This window comes from Rana temporaria, chromosome 3, assembly GCF_905171775.1.
Source record: "Rana temporaria chromosome 3, aRanTem1.1, whole genome shotgun sequence".
NCBI lineage: Eukaryota > Metazoa > Chordata > Amphibia > Anura > Ranidae > Rana > Rana temporaria.
The window spans coordinates 360,026,030-360,044,322 of NC_053491.1; the positions used below are offsets into that span (position 1 = coordinate 360,026,030).

Consider the following 18,293-nt stretch of genomic DNA (forward strand, 5'->3'; position numbering starts at 1 on the left):
ACACTGGTCCCCATCTCTTGCTGCAGCCACTGACATCACCTCCTCCTCAGGGCAGGGAGCGGTATGAAGCCTGTGAACATCATTGAATTTGGGGCGGTACTATTAATCTCCTCCCACTGGGTGTGTCAAACCAAGCCCAAACCAAACAATGGGCGTGGACAGTCCTTTGTCACATGCGGCGTGGGGGGCGGAGACTGGTCAGTGTTAGTAGGCGTGTCCCGGCTGCGCTGCGCCCGTCGGAGGTGTACTGGACGGTGTGTGGAGCGGTAACAGGCGGGAGTCCTTGGAGCTTGATCGCCTCACTTCGTGCTGGGGCGCGGAACGTGTCACAAGCTGGTTGAGGGCGGGGTTTCTCGAGTAGGCGCGTCTTAAGACTTAAAAAAACGGAGGGCGGGTGTTCAGATGCCTAAGTGGGCGTGACTGATAATTGAGAAGACTCCAGTCTATCACAAACGTGGGGGGCGGTGATTTTTTAAATGGGTGTGGCTAGGTTTGGAGAATTCCAGTAATCGAGAGGGTGTGAATCTTGAGACATTGTCATAGGTGGGAGGGATCGGGCTTTATGGATGTATAGAGAAAATGCGGAGGAGGCAGGGATTGCTGTTTCGTGGGCGTGGTTAGCTTTCGAGCGACCTGTCGCGGAAGAAAGGGGGTGGGGCTGCTCGGCAGCGGAGAGGGTGGGTACATACATTTAGTGGGGCTGTTGGGTTAGACGAGGCATCTTGTGACAGGCAATAGGGGCGGGGCCAGTCAAAGTATTCACGGTTAGATCTGTCACAAGCGAAGAGGGCGGGTATTATCAGTTTAGTGGGCGCGGCCCGGTCTGCAAAGTATCCTATCGCAGATTTGGGAAGAGGGGATAGGGTAATAGTGGGCGGGAGAAGAACAACGATAGGTGAATAGGGTTGTTGGTGGGCGTGCCTCGGCGCGCGCAGTGTGTGTGTCAGAGCCCCGTCGCGCGCTGTGCGCGCTATTCGGCCAGTAAGGAAAGTGAGGGGGAGGAGGGTGCGCGCCGATTCCTGTCAGGAGACCAAGAAGCCGCCGTCGCGTCTCATGTTCCGCTCCCAGCATGGCCAGTGAGGTCCGGTCGTGGGAGCCGACTGACAGCCCGCTGCCCGCCCAGGGCCCCGACCCCCGCTAAGAGAACTCTCTTCCTTCTTTACGGATACAATGTCTCTCGTCCCACCGCGGCCTTCGAATGGCTCGAGCTCGGACAGCTCGCTGGCCCCTAGGGAAGAGGCCCAGAGCCGGCCTGACGATTTCCGGCGCCGCCGCCACACCATGGACAAGGACAAGGCCGAGCACCGCTTCTTCCGCCGCAGCGTCATCTGCGACTCCAATGCCACCGCTTTGGAACTTCCTTCCTCCAACCAGCACTGCATCGCCGGCTCCCCGCCCGACTCCGGCCCGGCCTCGCCTCCCACCGCGCCCCCCGAGGAGGAGACCCCTGAGCCCGTCGCCTTGGCCCCAGTCATTCACGTCACCCGGCCGGCCGTACAAGAGGAGAAGCCAACGGACGATAATGAGGAGCTGGAAACCAAGGCGGTGGGCTTCTCCCCGGACGGACGCTTCCTCAAGTTTGATATCGAGATTGGCCGGGGCTCCTTCAAGACTGTCTACAAGGGGCTGGACACGGAGACCACCGTGGAAGTGGCCTGGTGTGAGCTGCAGGTGAGGGGAGGGGCGACAGCAATGACGTGTACTGTGTGCGCCACCGCTCCTCCATGGCAGAGGGGTGATAGGGGGCTATGGAGGCTTGATGGGTGAAATATGACAGGAGGGTATAGAGGCCTGATGGCTGACATCATGGGGGCCTGATAGCTGACACAATAGGGGTGAAGGATGACAGGAGGGTATGGAGGCCTGATGGGTGACAACATTGTGGGTGGGTTGAAGAATGTCAGGCGGGTATTGAGGTCTGATTGGTGTAATATGGGGGTGAAGGATGACAGGAGAGTATGAAGGCCTGAGGGTGAAAGCTGAGAGCCTCAGTTGTGTTAAGAGTCATGAGAAATATCAGAGATGATGGTGTTGGCGGTTGCTGTAGTCCTGGGGGATGACTGCAGTGAAGTGTATATTGAAATGGTGGATGACAGCAGTGGGGTCTGTAATGTTTAAAGGCCTAAGATGACAGCAGTGGGTGTTGTATAAAGATGTTTGAGGCATGAAAGCAGTGGGGTCTGTGGCTTCCTGAGGCATGAAGGATGGTGGGTGGGGTTGGTATTTTCAGTCTTTAGGGGTCGATGGTTCTGTGTTTGTATAGTGAGGTGAAAGCAGTAGGGTCTATAGCTTTAAAGGCAGTGGAGGTCTGTATTGTGCAGAGATTACAACAGTGGAGGTTTGTGGTGTGTAGGGACCTGAGAGTTGACAGCAGTGGATGTTTGTGGAGGCCTGAGAGTTGACGGCAGTAGAGGTCTGTATTGTAGAGGCCTAAGAGTTGACCACAGTAGAGGTCTGTATTGTAGAGGCCAGAAAGTTGACGGCAGTGGAGGTCTGTAGTGTGTAGAGGCCTGATTAGGAGACATGCTCCCTGCATGCAGCCACTAACGTTGGTGGCCTCTGAAGGTCTGCGGCACATGCCGGAAATTCTGAGCTTCTTGCCGGAACGGAGGCTCCGGCCAACCACAGTGCCAGAGCTGCGAACCCGGACGAAACGCAGAAGGCTCCCTCAGCGGTGACTGAGAAGCGGTGTGGACGCTTCATTTTAAAGTAGGTTGTAAACCCTTTTTGACTACTTCTACCTATAGGTAAGACTAGAATAAGGCTTACCTATAGGTAGTTAAAATATCTCCTAAACGTGTGCCGTTTAGGAGATATTTCACTTGTAGTCCGCCAAAAATGTTAACGGCGCATGCCCAGCCTGTGCCGTAAATGGCGGCTCTTGTGCGCATGCGCAGGAGTGAAGTCACGTGGCTCTGGCAGAGTCCGCAGCCCGGAAGGAAGAGGGGACAGAAGATTGACGCTGCCTACACAGGGGACATCGCTGGATTCTTTTGCAGGTAAGTGGCACATAATGGGCTAGTATGCGATGCATACTAGCCCATTATGCTTTTCCTTTGCAGGTGGCTAAAGAGGACGTAAAGCCCATCAGGGTTTACTTCCTCTTTAACTGCTTGCTGACCAGCCGCCGCAGTTATACGGCGGCAGGTCGGCTCCCCTGCGCGAGAGCCCGTAGCTATACGTCGGCTCTCGTGCAGGCCACTAGGGGCGCTTGCCCCCCGCTCGCTCCCGTGCGCGTGCCTGGCGGGCGCATTCGCCGCCGGTCACACGTGATCGCTCCTTAGAGAGGTCTCCCGGGCCTGTCAGGGAGAGAAATGCTGATCTTCTGTTCATACAATGTATGAACAGAAGATCAGTCATTTCCCCTAGTCAGTCCACCCCCCCCCTTCAGTTAGAACATACTTAACCCCTTCCCTGCCCCCTAGTGTTAACCCCTTCACTGCCAGTGGCATTTTTATAGTAATCCAATGTATTTTTATAGCACTGATCGCTAGAAAAATGCCAATGGTCCCAAAAATGTGTCAGAAGTGTCCGCCATAATGTCGCAGTACCAGAAAAAAATTGCTGATCGCCGCCATTACTAGTAAAAAAGAAAAATGCCGATGGTCCCAAAAATGTGTGAGAAGTGTCCGCCATAATGTCGCAGTACCGAAAAAAAATTGCTGATCGCCACCATTACTAGTAAAAAAAAAAAATATTAATAAAAATGCCATAAAAATACCCCCTATTTTGTAAACGCTATGACTTTTGCGCAAACCAATCAAATGCTTATTGCGATTTTTTTTTTTACGAAAAATATGTAGAAGAATACGTATCGGCCTAAACTGAGGAAAAAATTTTTTTTTTTATATATTTTTGGGGGATATTTATTATAGCAAAAAGTAAAAAATGTTAATTTTTTTTTTCAAAATTGTCGCTCTATTTTTGTTTATAGCGTAAAAACTAAAACTGCAGAGGCGATCAAATACCACCAAAAGAAAGCTCTATTTGTGGGGAAAAAAGGACGCCAATTTTGTTTGGGAGCTACGTCGCACGTCCGCGCAATTGTCAGTTAAAGCGACGCAGTGCCGAATCCCAAAAAGTGCTCTGGTCTTTGACCAGCAATATGGTCCGGGGGTTAAGTGGTTAAGGTAAGTATTTCATAATGAGCTAGTATGTGATGCATATTAGCTCATTATGCCTTCCCCTCCCCCTTTTTTTGTTTATTTTTTAAGGCATACAACTGCTTTAAAAAAAGTGAACTTTGGCTTGGTGGTCTCCAACATGAGTGTGTGGTCCGTGGCCTGCTGACCTTTACAGGGGCTACAGTTGGATATGTCATGTTTGTGCTATGCGTACAATGGGTTATTATGGAGTTTGGGTTGTGTCCGTAGTGTGATCATTGTTGTAGGCAGTATCAAATGTGAAGATTGTTGAGAAAGTACGGATGTGAGTAATTCCTAATGAGTAGTCTATGAGAGAAGTGATAATTGTGCAAGCAATCAGTGACAGGAATGTGGTTGTGTGGGGAATGTGGTGTGTGGACATGAATAGTCTAATGTAGATTGAAGCGGGGTCTGTGATGTAAGCAATAACCTGAGTGGAACCTTGTGTGTGCATGCGAGGTGTGATACAGCCGCCGTGGGAATGGGGGTTTGGGTGCACAGTGAAGCGAGTAGTACTACGGAGGGGAAATTATTCAAAACTAGAGCATCCAGAGCAGGGTGGAGTTGATTTAAATCACGGATTAAATCGCTAGTAAAAAGGCTTGATTAAAATCGATTTGATTTTAAATCATAACTTTTAAAAAGCAACTGTCATCTGTCCCACAGCAGCTCCTCCTCTGACCCCACAGTCCCATTCACTTTAATGGGATGGCTGGTTATGCGGCAGTGACACAACAAGGTGAGGGACATGGCAGCAGCAGGTGAGTGGTTGCCCACTAACGGGCGCTGCCATGATGGATCTGAAATGACAGGTGCTCTTTAAATGTAAGGACTTATTCTTGCTGGCAGTTATAATCTTTATTAAACATGCTGATTTTTGCGCCTATTACATGTTTGTAATAAAACCTGACTTTTTTTTTTTCTACTCGAATGCCCTGGAGTGACACTTTGATTGATATATACCGTATTTTTCGCTCTATAAGATGCACCTGACCGAGGAAAACAAGAAAAAAAATATTCTGAACCAAATGGTCCACTAAACTATTTACCAGTGCCCATGAAATGCATCCTGACCTGTGCCAAAGAAAATCCTCACTCAGAAAAAAGTCCTCCCCATCTCAAACTTGTGCCGTCTTCTCTCCCCTCCCTGTACAAACCCCCCTCCTCCAGCTGCTTCTCCTGTTCAGTAAAAGCAGCCTGCTCTGCTGGGACTTGTAGTGCCTCTGTGGGGGGTTGAGTTATGGCAACCTGCTCTGCTGGGACTTATCTCAGTGCCATATCTCAGCCCCCCACAGAGGCACTACAAGTCCCAGCAGAGCAGGTTGTCATATCTCAGCCCCCCACAGAGGCACTACAAGTCCCAGCAGAGCGGGCTGTCACCTGTCCTCCAAACACAGCACAGCCTTCCATCCACTCACTCCTTGGCTGCCATAAATTCCTCCCACTCTCCTCTTACAATAGTGTCCTACCTGAGTCATGCATGACGAGCTGCATAGTGGGGTTCTGTATTACTGATCAGGCTTTGTCACTGACCAGGCACCTCTGTGGCTGCAGCGGAGCAATAAGCTGGGCATTGGTGGATGCGCTGTGCGGGAGGAGGCCGCGGGAACCGGGACTTTGAAGTTCAGGTCAGGGGGGGGGGGGTTATCGTGCGGGGGGGGGCTTTTTTTTTTTGGCTGGGGGGGGGGGGGGCGGTGCCAGATGTTCATTTGGACTGTTAGACGCAGAGACATTTTCCTCTATATTTTTGAGGGAAAAAAGTGCGTCTAATGGTCCGAAAAATATGGTGTGTGTATATATATATATAAAAAAAAATTTCATTTTTTTTTAAGACTGAAATATTTGTTCTCCCAGGTGACAGTGGTTTATCAAAACTTTGTACTTTTTTTGGCTTCAGCCAATATTTGGTCTGTCCCCCTGGTTTTCTTCTACAGGTGTATAGTGGAGGCCTGTAATATCAATGGACACTAGATGTACTTGCGTAACTAACCAGTGACTTGAGTTGTGTCGATAAGCATGGAATTTTTACTTCCAGATAATGTAGGTGAATCCTCAACCCTATCCTGAAAATGCAGTGGTCTTATGAATTGCTTGAGATACTCCATCTCTGAGTCATGATTGTAATGACTAACTTGGCCTGGATATGTGCATGTCACATGCAGGTGGATTTGATTTAAATCATCATTTTGAAAGCAACTGTCAACTCTGTCCCGCAACAGCTCCTCCTTTGACCTGCTGCTGAATTGCCAACAGTCCCATTCACTTTAATGGGACGGCTAGTGATACGGCGGTGACGCAGCAGGTGAGGAACATGGCAGCAGGTGAGTGGACGCCCGCTAACAGACGTTGCCATGATGGATCTGAAATGACAGGTGCTCTTTAAATGTAAGGACTTCTTGCTGGTAGTTGGGAAACCTTCATTTTGTTTGCAAATATTAAAGATTCTATTTAGGATAATCAGCTGGTTATGGTTGGTTTTGGTTATGGCAGTGAACTGAAGTGTCTGAACTGGAGAGAGTCTTGTTATAGAGATGTCTCTCCTGGATGAACAGTGCAAGCACCTTGGTGCATTCCTGTCCTTTGAAGTGTATCAATATAAAATATGCCTTGGATCAATTTGCTGAATTTATATTTAAAGCTAGTTCACACCAAAAGTCTGCGTTCAAGCATATGCAGTTTTTTTTTTGCATTCCTAGGCAGCCCCTAATTCCATAGATTGGTACAGGCACGATTTTCAAAAATGCACCTCACCAAACTTTGTGGTATTGTGGCACCATGCGTTTTGCCTGATGCAAAAGGTAGCGTGTTTTTGTGTGTAAACATGCAATTTTGCACATTTTCTCTCACTGCAGTTGGTGTGAAGTAGCCATATAATACATAATTTGCTTCTTTTTCTGCTCTGCTAGTCAGGAATGATCACTCTTCTGTTTCTTGGTTGGCACTCAGGTCAGATCATGCTCACTGGACAGAAGAAAGGAAGTTGATTCATTGTTCATTGAGATCTGCAGCAGAAACCTGGCCATTCATTATACAATTTAAATTTTTAAATTTGCTAAAACCATGTAATATGAGCTCAAACCTATACACTTTAATATTTGTATGCAATCAGGCAGGCCCTTGTGCTACATAGGTGAAGATAAATTCAAAGGAGATTGAGCAAGAAAATTGTATAATATATGGTCAGCTTAAGCTAAATTGTTGAACCTGGAAGATGAGAATCCTAACAAATTACTGCATGGTTCTTGTGTAGTAGGTAAAATATATTTATATTTAGTTTTTAAAGCCCAACTTGGGTGTGTGTGTGTGTGTGTGTGTGTGTGTGTGTGTATGTATGTATACACACACACACACACACACACACACACACACACACACACACACACTTTGTGTGTGTGTGTGTATATGTAGCATTTCAATCATTTCAATTTTTCTTCGTTCATCTACTCGCTGATTTCTTGTCTTTTTCTCCCTCCTTTTTTATTTATGCTCCCCTCGCCAGAACATCCGGGCTATTTTGTGACAAAGCGCTTTGGCACCACCGACCGGTGGTATATGCACGCTTCACAAACAGTAATGACATATAATGATATAAAATTTAAAATAGTAGTTTCTGACCACGGTTTATCATGGAAGGTGAGCCCTGATACCGTGGTCGGTTTACATTCCTCCTTCATCTGCTGTCTCTGCTCTCCCCTGTCCCCTCCCCTCTTCCTGCTTGTGCCCCTCCCCCCCCCCCCCCCCCCAGCGCTTTTGTTCATAAAAAAAAAAAAATGCCAGCCCCTCTTTTAAGCTGCCATCCTGCACTGTATAAGTGTTAGCCTAGGTTCACACTGATGCGAATTCCAAATCGCGGTAAAATGCGCGATTTTACCTGCGATTTTGCCGCGATTTCGGCCGCAATTTAATGTAAATCGCGGCCCGAAATCGCAAAAAGTAGTACAGGAACTACTTTTTGAAATCGCAGATGCGGCGTCGCACTGATTAGGCGGCAGTGCCATTGCCACCGATTTGAGATGCGATTTGACATGTCAAATCGCATCTCAAATCATTCCAAATCGTACCCAGTGTGAATCATACACACAGCCTCTAAATGCCCTTTTCTGCTGTATCTTCAGGCTGGTCACGTGACTCCCGGCTGACATCGGAGGGAGAGCTTGGCTCCTGCTGTAGCCCTGGATCGGAATAGAGTGGCCGGGAGTCGCATGATCGGACTGAGGATACAGCAGGTTGGCAGAAAGGCATAATCTAGGGTTACAAACCCTTTAAGCCAGCGTTTACCCTTAATTAGTCCCCTTCTCACTCCTCTTGAACTGAAATTTGTCCTCTTCTGGATCCTAAGGGCGTCCTTCTGCTGGCTGTCCAGTAGAAATTGTATGAGTTGTGCAGGTTGTGATGTGGACACCCAGAAGAAGGACCCTTAAAGGAAATAAACAGAAGGGCAAAGCACTGGATGATCATGTGGCTGTAAGTGAAAACTTATGATATTTTTTTTTTCTTTACAGCGATCAGGCGGTTTAACTCTATCCTAGAGTTGGACTTTAACCGATTATTCAGCTTTTTGCTAAGCGTTTTACTTTAACGCTTATATTGGGACCTGGCATATGAGGTGGCTGCCCACCTAGTTTTCTAGGTATACTTTTTAACCAGTTTACAACAGAATGCAGAGTTGGGTTGATGGCATTTGTTTTTTGAGTGCCGCCTTTTTGTTCTTATGGATTATAATTTAAAGAAAGAGGGGGAGGGGTGGCCATCGCCCTTTGAGGGTCCTTTTAAAGTATTTGTGAAGTATATACAACATTGAGCATTTATAGAATACACATGAAGAGCACTTAAGGGGAAAAAAACCCCAACAAAGCAAGTCCTGGGAAAAGTTAAATACTTGCACATATCTTCCTCAGAAGAATGCATACTTTAGGGTCATAGGAAAGTGTCTTGAGGGCTTTTTTACATGCTTAACGCAGTTCAACAGGACTGGTGTATACAAGCCCTTAGTAAATTGTCAGAACAGGTACTTTTTGATTTGTGATTTAAAGTGGATGTAATCCCACTCTCATCCTTTCTGAACTACTGCCATAGTGCTGATCTATAAGGATATACATGCCTCCTGTATGTATCCTTACCTGTCAAATGTCTCCCCTCTGTCTGTTATGAGACCCGAAAAACTGCAGATTCTGTGGGTGGGTCTGTTATCTGGAGTTCTGTGGGTGGAGACGTGTAATGGGTTAAAAAAAAAACTAAAATTGGCCCTTTATAGTACAATAAAGATCAAATCGCTACTGTAAACCATACTTTCACTGTTCAACAGTAAAAAATGAACCCCTTACAGTAGCAATTGTTTTTTTTTGTACTAATTTTAGTTTTTTTAACCCCATTATGTTACTAAACATCTCAGGCCTGGGTCACACCTCTGTGTGTTTTTTGGTGCTTTTTGCAGAAACACACTACAGTTCATTTACATGGTTTCCTATGGGACACGTTCACATCCATGTTTTTTTCAGCTGCTGCATATTTGGAAAGGGCGAGGACTTTTTTAAATGCAAACAGTGCTATTTTGTTTTTTTTGGTTCAATATATTTCAATGAAGAAGCTGCAGAAAAGTTTGTAATGCGTTTTTTTTTTACGTTATTAACCGATTAATCAAAACCATAATCGGCCAACTAATCGATTATGAAAATAATCGTTCGTTTCAGCCCTAGAGTCGCGATGTCAGTATACTCCCCACCCACCATCACTAACATCCAGTCAAAATCCAGAAAAGTAACCACATATGACTTCAGAAAAGGAGTGGGGGTGGGAATTAAAAAATGCCTGTCTCAAGCTAATGCATGAGATATGTAAATAACCTGTCACTCACAGCAAGGGGGAAGAACGGACAAAAGTTTTCTCCTGTTTGTCCGTTTATCTCACTGAAAAAAGAAAAGAGGATTGCTCAGAGCTGGATTAACTTTGTGGCAAGACTGGGCACAGATGATAGGAAATCTAATACTCTACATTGTGACAGCAAAAACATCCACTTTAAAGGTTAATCTACCAGAACCGATTTCCTGCAGAATTAAACCACCTGTTACTTGGCATTTCTTGGGAATTAAAATTTTTCGCAGTATCGGTCCATGTCACACAGGTCAGTCAGTGACAGGTTAGCTAATAGACTACTACTTTTGAGGTAAGTGGAAGGCTGTCCTCTGTGTTTCTACTGCTGGTGATATCACTATACAGTGTTGTACACAGTATATTTGTAGTAGGGTTGCGACCAAACCGTTTTTTTATCTACAAGTACCAATGCTTGTGCTAAAGTACTCGCCCATACCGATTACTGATACCTTCGTGGTGAGGGCCTTGCATGGGCTCAAATCGCACTGCAGAGAATCGCGATTTGAACAGGAATGCGGCGCTATTTCTGTCCGGTTTCCTGCACCACTCCTGTGTGAACCCAGGCTGCAGTCACTATGACAAGCCTGGGTTCACACAGAAGCTGTGGGGAAAACCGCATGAGTTTCGGACAGGAATCGCACGCCATTCTTTGCCGTGCAAACTGAGGCCATTCATTTTATAATGGCTCAAATCGCACTGCAAAGGTATCGGAGCATTTGTACAAATGCTCATGCAAATGCTTATTGGCGCAACCCTAAAGCACTTATAAGCAGCATGTATTGGGTGGTGAAGCAAAACATGTTTTTAATTTTTGAGTACAGTAGTCCCTTTATGTACTAGTTTGATTCACCAGATTGAAACAAGCCGAACTGGCACTTGGTCGCAGCATTGGAATGTTGGATGCAAAGCCACCTGCAAAGGTGCACGTCGTCTTGTGTAGCAGCGTTAATTTTGATGTCAAATTTGGATTCAGTTTTAGTCAGAGATGTATTTTATATAAAATGTGCAGTGCTGTAGTGAGAATGGAAAAAAGTGCAAAACTGCAAGAAATAGAAAAAAATAAAGACCCAGCAATTCCCTATGATACTAATTCGTACTGCTGCACTTAATTGTATAGCCATTCATTTTGGTAAGCCTCCATTCACATCAGTGGCTGAATAGTTTTTGGCATTGTTTAAGTCGGACTATTGGAGATATTTTTTGTATTGCAATTTGACACATTTTAAAGTGATTGTAAGAGCCGGTCCACACAGGGACAACACAACTTTTAGCGAGGAAACTTAGACACGACTTGAGCGTGAATCACAGTGCGACTTGAAGTCGCCTCCAGGAGGGGGAACTCCACGCCAAATTTTAAATAAAAAAACGGCATAGGTTCCCCCTCCAAGAGCATACCAGGCCCTTAGGTCTGGTATGGATTTCAAGGGGAACCCCCTACTCTGAAAAAATGGTGTGGGTCCCCCCAAAATCAATACCAGACCCTCATCCGAGCATGCAGCACGGCCGGTCAGGAAAGGGAGTGGGGACGAGTAAGCGCCCCCCCCTCCTGAACCGTACCAGGCCGAATGCCCTCAACCTGCGGCCCCTCCACCCCAAAGCACCTTTGCCCCATGTTGATGGGGACAAGCACCTCTTCCCGACAACCCTGGCCGTTGGATGTCTGTGAGCGGGGGGCTTATTGGAATCCAGAAGCCCCCTTTAATTAAAGGGGCCCCCAGATCCCGGCCCCCCACCCTATGTGAATGAGTATGGGGTACATCGTACCCCTACCCATTCACCTGGGGGGGAAAGGTGTCAAGAAAAAAAACACTAGACAGGTTTTTAAAGTAATTTAATAAGACAGCTCCCGGGGGTCTTCTTCCGACTTCTCCGTTATGTTATTTTTCTGCCTTCTGCTGGGCCCCTCCACTATCTTCTTCCATCTCTTTACCTAGCGGTGGCCAAGTCTTCTTCCAACATCGGGGGTCTTCTTCCGACTTGCCATGATGGATCTGAAATGACAAGTGCTCTTTAAATGTAAGGACTTATTCTGGCTGGCAGTTCAAATCTTTTAATATTTCCAACCAAAATGAAGGCTTCCTATTTAGAATAATAAGCTGTCAGGTTAGTAAAACAGCAATATCAGAACGGATTTAATCATACAGTTTGTAGTGTACATAGATTTGCAAAACAATGGGATAAAGGAATATTCCTGAACTTTGTTTTATCTCATGGTTACTGTGACATTGTGTGCATCAATGCAGTGCATGTTATGTCAGCTTGAAGAGCTTGGATTCATTGAATGAGTTTACCAAAAATGTAAATATTGCAGAATATACAGCCTCATGCTACATAACTAGGCTCGATTTCATGCTGAATAAGCCAAATTATTAATGTATCCTAAATGGGAAAATTATCTTTAGATTTTTTTTTATCAAAAAGCATTTTATTAAATTAATTTGATTAAAAAGAAGAAAAATCGATTTAAAATCTAAAAAATAATTCTGATTTTTTTTTTTTCTTAAAAAAAATCATTGATTTATATAAACCCCGATTTTTTTTTTTTTTTTTTATATATTGACAAAATGAACACTGGATCTGCTCTAAAGCCAAAGGCAATTGGTGTGTAAGCTTGTGGACTTTTGATGTCATTAGTTGATTATTAATTCACACTTGAAATTGGCCTGTAAGATGGTTTGTCTTGATAATGTAGAAGAGACAGATACGCTTTAAATATATATACTTTAAAAATGTGTCAGTTGATAACCTACAGAAATAAAGCACAAAACATTTCCACACAGTGTTTATTATACTGAAACTCTGTCCTTGCTATTTCCTGTGACTAATTTCTTTACTCTTTTTAATGTGACATATGCCTGCCCGCAAGTTTCTGCATTTTGTACTTGTTTCCATACTGCTTGCCATGCTTTTGGCTGCAGCAATTATAGTAGAGGGTAGTAATTATGTTAATTTGTAGAATATGCTTGTGGCTCATACCATGCCGAAATAATGTGCAGTGGTGAATCTTACTGCACTATGGTAAGTGCATTTTTCAAACTTTTGGTAAATTGTTTAATGCTGGCATGATAAAAAGCTAAAGATAAGCGAAGATCAAAAACTTTTGGGTAATGCATCTGTCCAAAGTTTATGATCAGAACAAGTCTTAAAGGAGAAGTACAGTCAAACCTTGTTTGGCTGTATTTCTCCTGTGGATCACAAGGGTGCAGTTCATTCTGCAGTCCTGTGTAGAGGTAGACCGATATGGGTTTTTCTCTGGCCGATGCCGATATATAGAAATTGTGGCCGATTATTTTAGGCTGATTAAAAAAACAAAACAAAAAAACAACCCCACCCATTCCACTCCTTCATGCTTACTCCTGTCACTCTAGCACACACTTGATGTCCTCAGTACAGATGGCACTGGTTTGGAACTAGCAGGTGGCACTGGTTTGCAACTGGCAGGTGGCTGTGGTTTGCAACTGGCAGGTGGCTGTGGTTTGCAACTGGCAGGTGGCTGTGGTTTGCAACTGGCAGGTGGCTGTGGTTTGCAACTGGCAGGTGGCTGTGGTTTGCAACTGGCAGGTGGCTGTGGTTTGCAACTGGCAGGTGGCTGTGGTTTGCAACTGGCAGGTGGCTGTGGTTTGCAACTGGCAGGTGGCTGTGGTTTGCAACTGGCAGGTGGCTGTGGTTTGCAACTGGCAGGTGGCTGTGGTTTGGAACTGGCAGGTGGCACTGGTTTGGAACTGGCAGGTGGCACTGGTTTGGAACTGGCAGGTGGCACTGGTTTGGAACTGGCAGGTGGCACTGGTTTGGAACTGGCAGGTGGCACTGGTTTGGAACTGGCAGGTGGCACTGGTTTGGAACTGGCAGGTGGCACTGGTTTGGAACTGGCAGGTGGCTCTGGTTGGCATTGGAAGGTGGAACTGGTTTGGAACTGACAGATGGCACTATTGGCACTGGCAGGTGGCACTAGTTTGGGACAGATGGCACTGGAAGGTGGCACTGCTTGGCAGTGGCACTGGCAATTGGAACTGGTTGGCACTGGCAGGTGGCACTGATTGGCCGTGGCAGTGGCGGGTGACATACGGTCCGCATGTCTGAAAGGTTGTTTCTTTTTGTTTGTGAAGTCATTTTTTCCTACATTTTGTTGATGATTTTTTTTTTTTAAACAAGGAATAAACAAACAAAAAACCTGCTTTACCTCATTTGGCAGTGTTTCAATTTGTTTGCTTAACCTATTCGCTGCTACAGATTAGCAGGACATTGTCCTTGTCTGACATACAATCCTTTTGTTAAAACCAGGATTTACCGACCTTCTAAATGCAAGCCCCAAATGTATGTTACTTTGTATTTTATGTTTATGCTACATGCACATGGGCATATGAATTTGCTGGATTTTGGGGTAGCTAATGTTGCACATGTACACACATTTTATGCGTATATAGTGTTGAGTGTAAATGCATTCTACAGGCATGAATATTTATTCTGGCCTTTGGGATAAATGAATGCTCATATGCACATGTCTGTAAATTATGCTCATAATCTCCTTTTTAAATGCAGCTTTAGTGCTTTTTTTTTTTTCCTTATAAAAATGCTGCTCTTTACATGTTTAATCGTCTGATGTGCATGGCCACATGTGATCACATAGAACTGCGTTTAGAAGCAAAAAAAAAAAAATGCTTTATGCCTGTAAATGTTGGCTCACTACAGAAAGTTAGGAGCATGTTGGATATATGAGACTACGGTATTTAATTTACTAGTAGCAATTTTGAAGAAAGTGTGGGGGGGGGGGGGATGTGCATGTATTTCTGAAATGTACTAAATTATATTAGGTTTATTTTGCATAGATATACAACCACTTCATCATTTAGTAAAAACTAAAATATCCATTTTGGATGAACTGACCCTTTAGCATCTATGTGCACAGTGTGCTGTGACTTCAGCCAGTAATCCTGAAATCAGCTTACATTGTAGTACTGAGATCCCATGTACTGCCTTCTCCAAAAAAAGATTCCCAAAGGAATTGATTAAAAGATTAAAGCCCCTTTCACACTTGTGTGACTTGTCCTGCGACTTGGGACTGCAAAGTCACATGACTTCAAGTCATGCCACTTTCGTCGTCTGACTTTCATGCAAGTTGAGGTTCATATAACTCAAGTTTACACAGAAATCCCGCAAAGTCACAGTAGTGTGAAAGGGGCCTAATGCAGCCATTTATTTCAGCACTGATGCCTTAGGATTTGTTTAGGTCCGCTCCAGAGGGCCATCTTGGTGCCACCTTATCCCAACAGTTTACTATCACAGGTTACTGTAAACAGGAGCAGGGGATATGCTGAAAAAATGATCCCCCCCCCTTGCATTGAAGTAGGACTCCATTTTAAAGCTAAATTACAGGAATTCAGCAACTTTTTCAAAAGTAAAGGCGCACAATTGGTGCAGCTGACCATAGTAACCAATTGGCCTTTTAGGCATTTGGCTTGGTTCACACATGTGGCTGTGGTTTCAGTGCAGCAGTCCGGTGTGGTTTTGTTCTTTTCTGAAATTGCACCTGAACCAGACCCAAAATCGCACAGAACCCTTTTTAAAACCACACCGCCATTGACATGTGTCAGCCGACTCCATTGAAAGCCAGTCTGATTCACATGTTATGCAAATTGGACTCGGTAAAAAACGCATCCAATTTGCATATATGTAAACCAAGCCTTACTGGCAGCTTAATTGAACAAGTTGAAGTTAAAAGCTGGTTACTATGCACGGCTGCTCCAGATTCTGTGTGCCCCAGCTTTAGTAAATCTCCCCCTTTGCTACCGCCAAGAAGATGCATGATAGTTCCTATACTTCTGTTTTATTGCTCTGCTGACACGCATCCAAGAGGAAAGAAGCATAGGCATCAGCTATGCCTGCCCCTCCCTTCTGCTGCCCATTCACAGAAGCCTTTATATTTTGTGAATGTGTTCGCTGAGATCGGGAGAATCGGCATCGTTGTAGACATCATCCAGGAGTACTATTAACAGTCGAATTTAAATAGCGATAAGTCTTCGTCAATGTCACGTACCTCATTGGACTTAAAGCGGGAGTTCACCCGAAATTTTTTTTTTAACATTAGATTGGGCCTAATTACGGGAAGCAGAATCGGGTGTTTTGTTTAAAATCAATGCAGTACTTAGCGTTTTACAGATAGATGTTCTCCGCTGCTTCCGCGTATGGTCTTTGGGACTGGGCGTTCCTATTTGATTGACAGCCTTCCGACGGTCGCATACAGCACGTCACGAGTTGCCGAACGTCGGAGCGGCTCTATACGACGCCTGCGCACCGATGTACGGCAACTTTCGGGAACTGGTGACGCGCTGTATGCGACGGTCGGAAGGCTGTCGATCAAATTGGAACGCCCAGTCCCGCAGACCATACCCGGAAGCCACGGAGAACATCTATCTCTCAAACGGTAAGTACTGCATTGGTTTTAAACAAAACACCTGATTCTGCTTCCCGTAATTAGGCCCAATCTAATGTTAAAAATAGTTTTTTTTGGGTGTACCTCCACTTTAACTCATAGTATTCCTTTTACTTTTTACAAAGGAGCTGAATTCCTGGAATTCAGCTTTAACTGATTCTAGCACTACCTCGGGCATGCAACAAAGAGCCTAACTCAGGCATTCTACTATGCAACCATGTCATAGAGACGAAAAGCAAAATGCCTCCTCTAGAATGCATACCTTGAAGGGAATAAAGAGGACCTGGAGGCAGTGTCGGAGGAGGTCGCAGAGGATTTCTCAGCCCCGGGCTCCTTTACACTCAATGTTGCAGCTTCATGCTTTCCAATGTTGATATACTCACTTTTGCTGTGTGCAAAAATCTTGGCATTGTTGCTCCTGATTCTCCTTTGGCTCGCCATGCCTTTTTAGTACTAATAGACCAGCTTAGTCTAAAAAGACACTTCCTGTTTGTGAACAAATTGAATGGGCAAACTATGATAATTGGGTCAATCCTGAAGATATTCACCCCTCCAGGAATTTTTGCCAAACTCTATTCAGTGAAAGCGTTCACAAAAATGTACACTCTTGTGGTAGTTGACCCTTCTATCTCAGTCTTTAATGGGTACAATATCTTTTTTATTTATTCTTTTTTTAAAGATGTTCCTTTTTTCTTTTAGACTTTTTTCACACTGAAGGTATTTTACAGGCATTTTAGCACTAGATGTAGCACCTGTAAATTTTCCTCCAATGCCTCTCCAGTGTGAGAGCCCGAGTGCTTTCACACTGAGGCGGTTCGCTTGCAGGACAGAAAAAAAATGTCCTGCAAGCAGCGTCTTTGGGGTGGGCAGGAGTGGTGTATACACCGCCACTGCCATTGAAATCAATGGGCAGCGCTGCCATATCGCCTGAAAATCTCTTTGGCTGGGTTCAGAGGTCTATAGTGAATGACACAGAAATTGCAGCAATAGCTGGTTGCAGAATTGGGCCTGTGAGGGCAAAGAAGGAACCTTTTAATAGCATCTCAGATTTTCTGCCAGCAGAATATTTAAGACCCCTTTCACCCTTTGGGGTTAAAAGCACCCGCTCCCGCCTGCACAGCGCCGGTAAAGCGTTGTTAAAATGAGTGACGCTTTACCGCTAGCGCAGGGCGGTCTTAAGTGTTAAGGGGTCTTAAATATTCTGCTGGCAGAAAGTCTGAGATCCTATTAAAGGTTCTTTGCCCTCACAGGCCCACTTCTGCAACCAGCTATTGCTGCAATTTGTGTCATTCACTATTGACCTCTGAACTCACAAATTGACCCCTGAATTCTGAGTTTGTCACTACTGACCTCTGAACCAGAAGGTTACATTTCTGACTGTTACCAGAGATTGTGCAAATACTTTTATTTTTTTAATAACTGAACTGCAACTCCATTTATAACATTTATATCATGTGTGTTTTTTCTGTATTTTTGGTTAATATTCTGTGTCTACAGTTTTTATCATGAGTGGTTTGTGGATTTTAACCACTTAATGACCGAGCCTTTGTAAATGGGCAAACTTACTAAATCTGCAGGAAATCAAAGGAATTATTTCCCCTACTGTATCACTTTGCACTCAGCACTTTTATAAAAAAAAAGTGTGCAGTTTATGATATTTTGTATTCATTGATTATGATGTATTTTCAGTAATTATTAATTTCAGTAGGAAATAAAACATGTATTCCTTTTTTGATTTGCATTGTTCCACCCACTTGTAAAATGAGGAATTATCCCCTAATGTTTTATGATGGAATGACTTGTAGACATGGACTGTTCTAAGGATGTACTACTGTGCTTTGTACTGG

At 44.8% G+C, this 18,293-nt stretch overlaps 1 protein-coding gene across 11 annotated transcripts in view; it reads left to right on the plus strand.

Moving 5' to 3' along the window:
* Positions 1–960: 960 nt before the first annotated feature.
* The window catches only part of WNK1 (WNK lysine deficient protein kinase 1), a 199,295-nt gene continuing 181,962 nt past the window's right edge, over positions 961–18,293 (plus strand). For 5 of the 11 annotated variants that reach the window (XM_040345275.1, XM_040345276.1, XM_040345278.1 and 2 more), the window contains exon 1: positions 962–1,671. In XM_040345275.1, coding sequence (XP_040201209.1) covers positions 1,171–1,671 — 501 coding nt within the window. In that variant the 5' untranslated portion in view covers positions 962–1,170. Of the gene's footprint in view, positions 1,672–18,293 lie in introns of all 11 variants that reach the window. The other 6 variants (XM_040345270.1, XM_040345272.1, XM_040345273.1 and 3 more) reach the window with 2 other exon arrangements.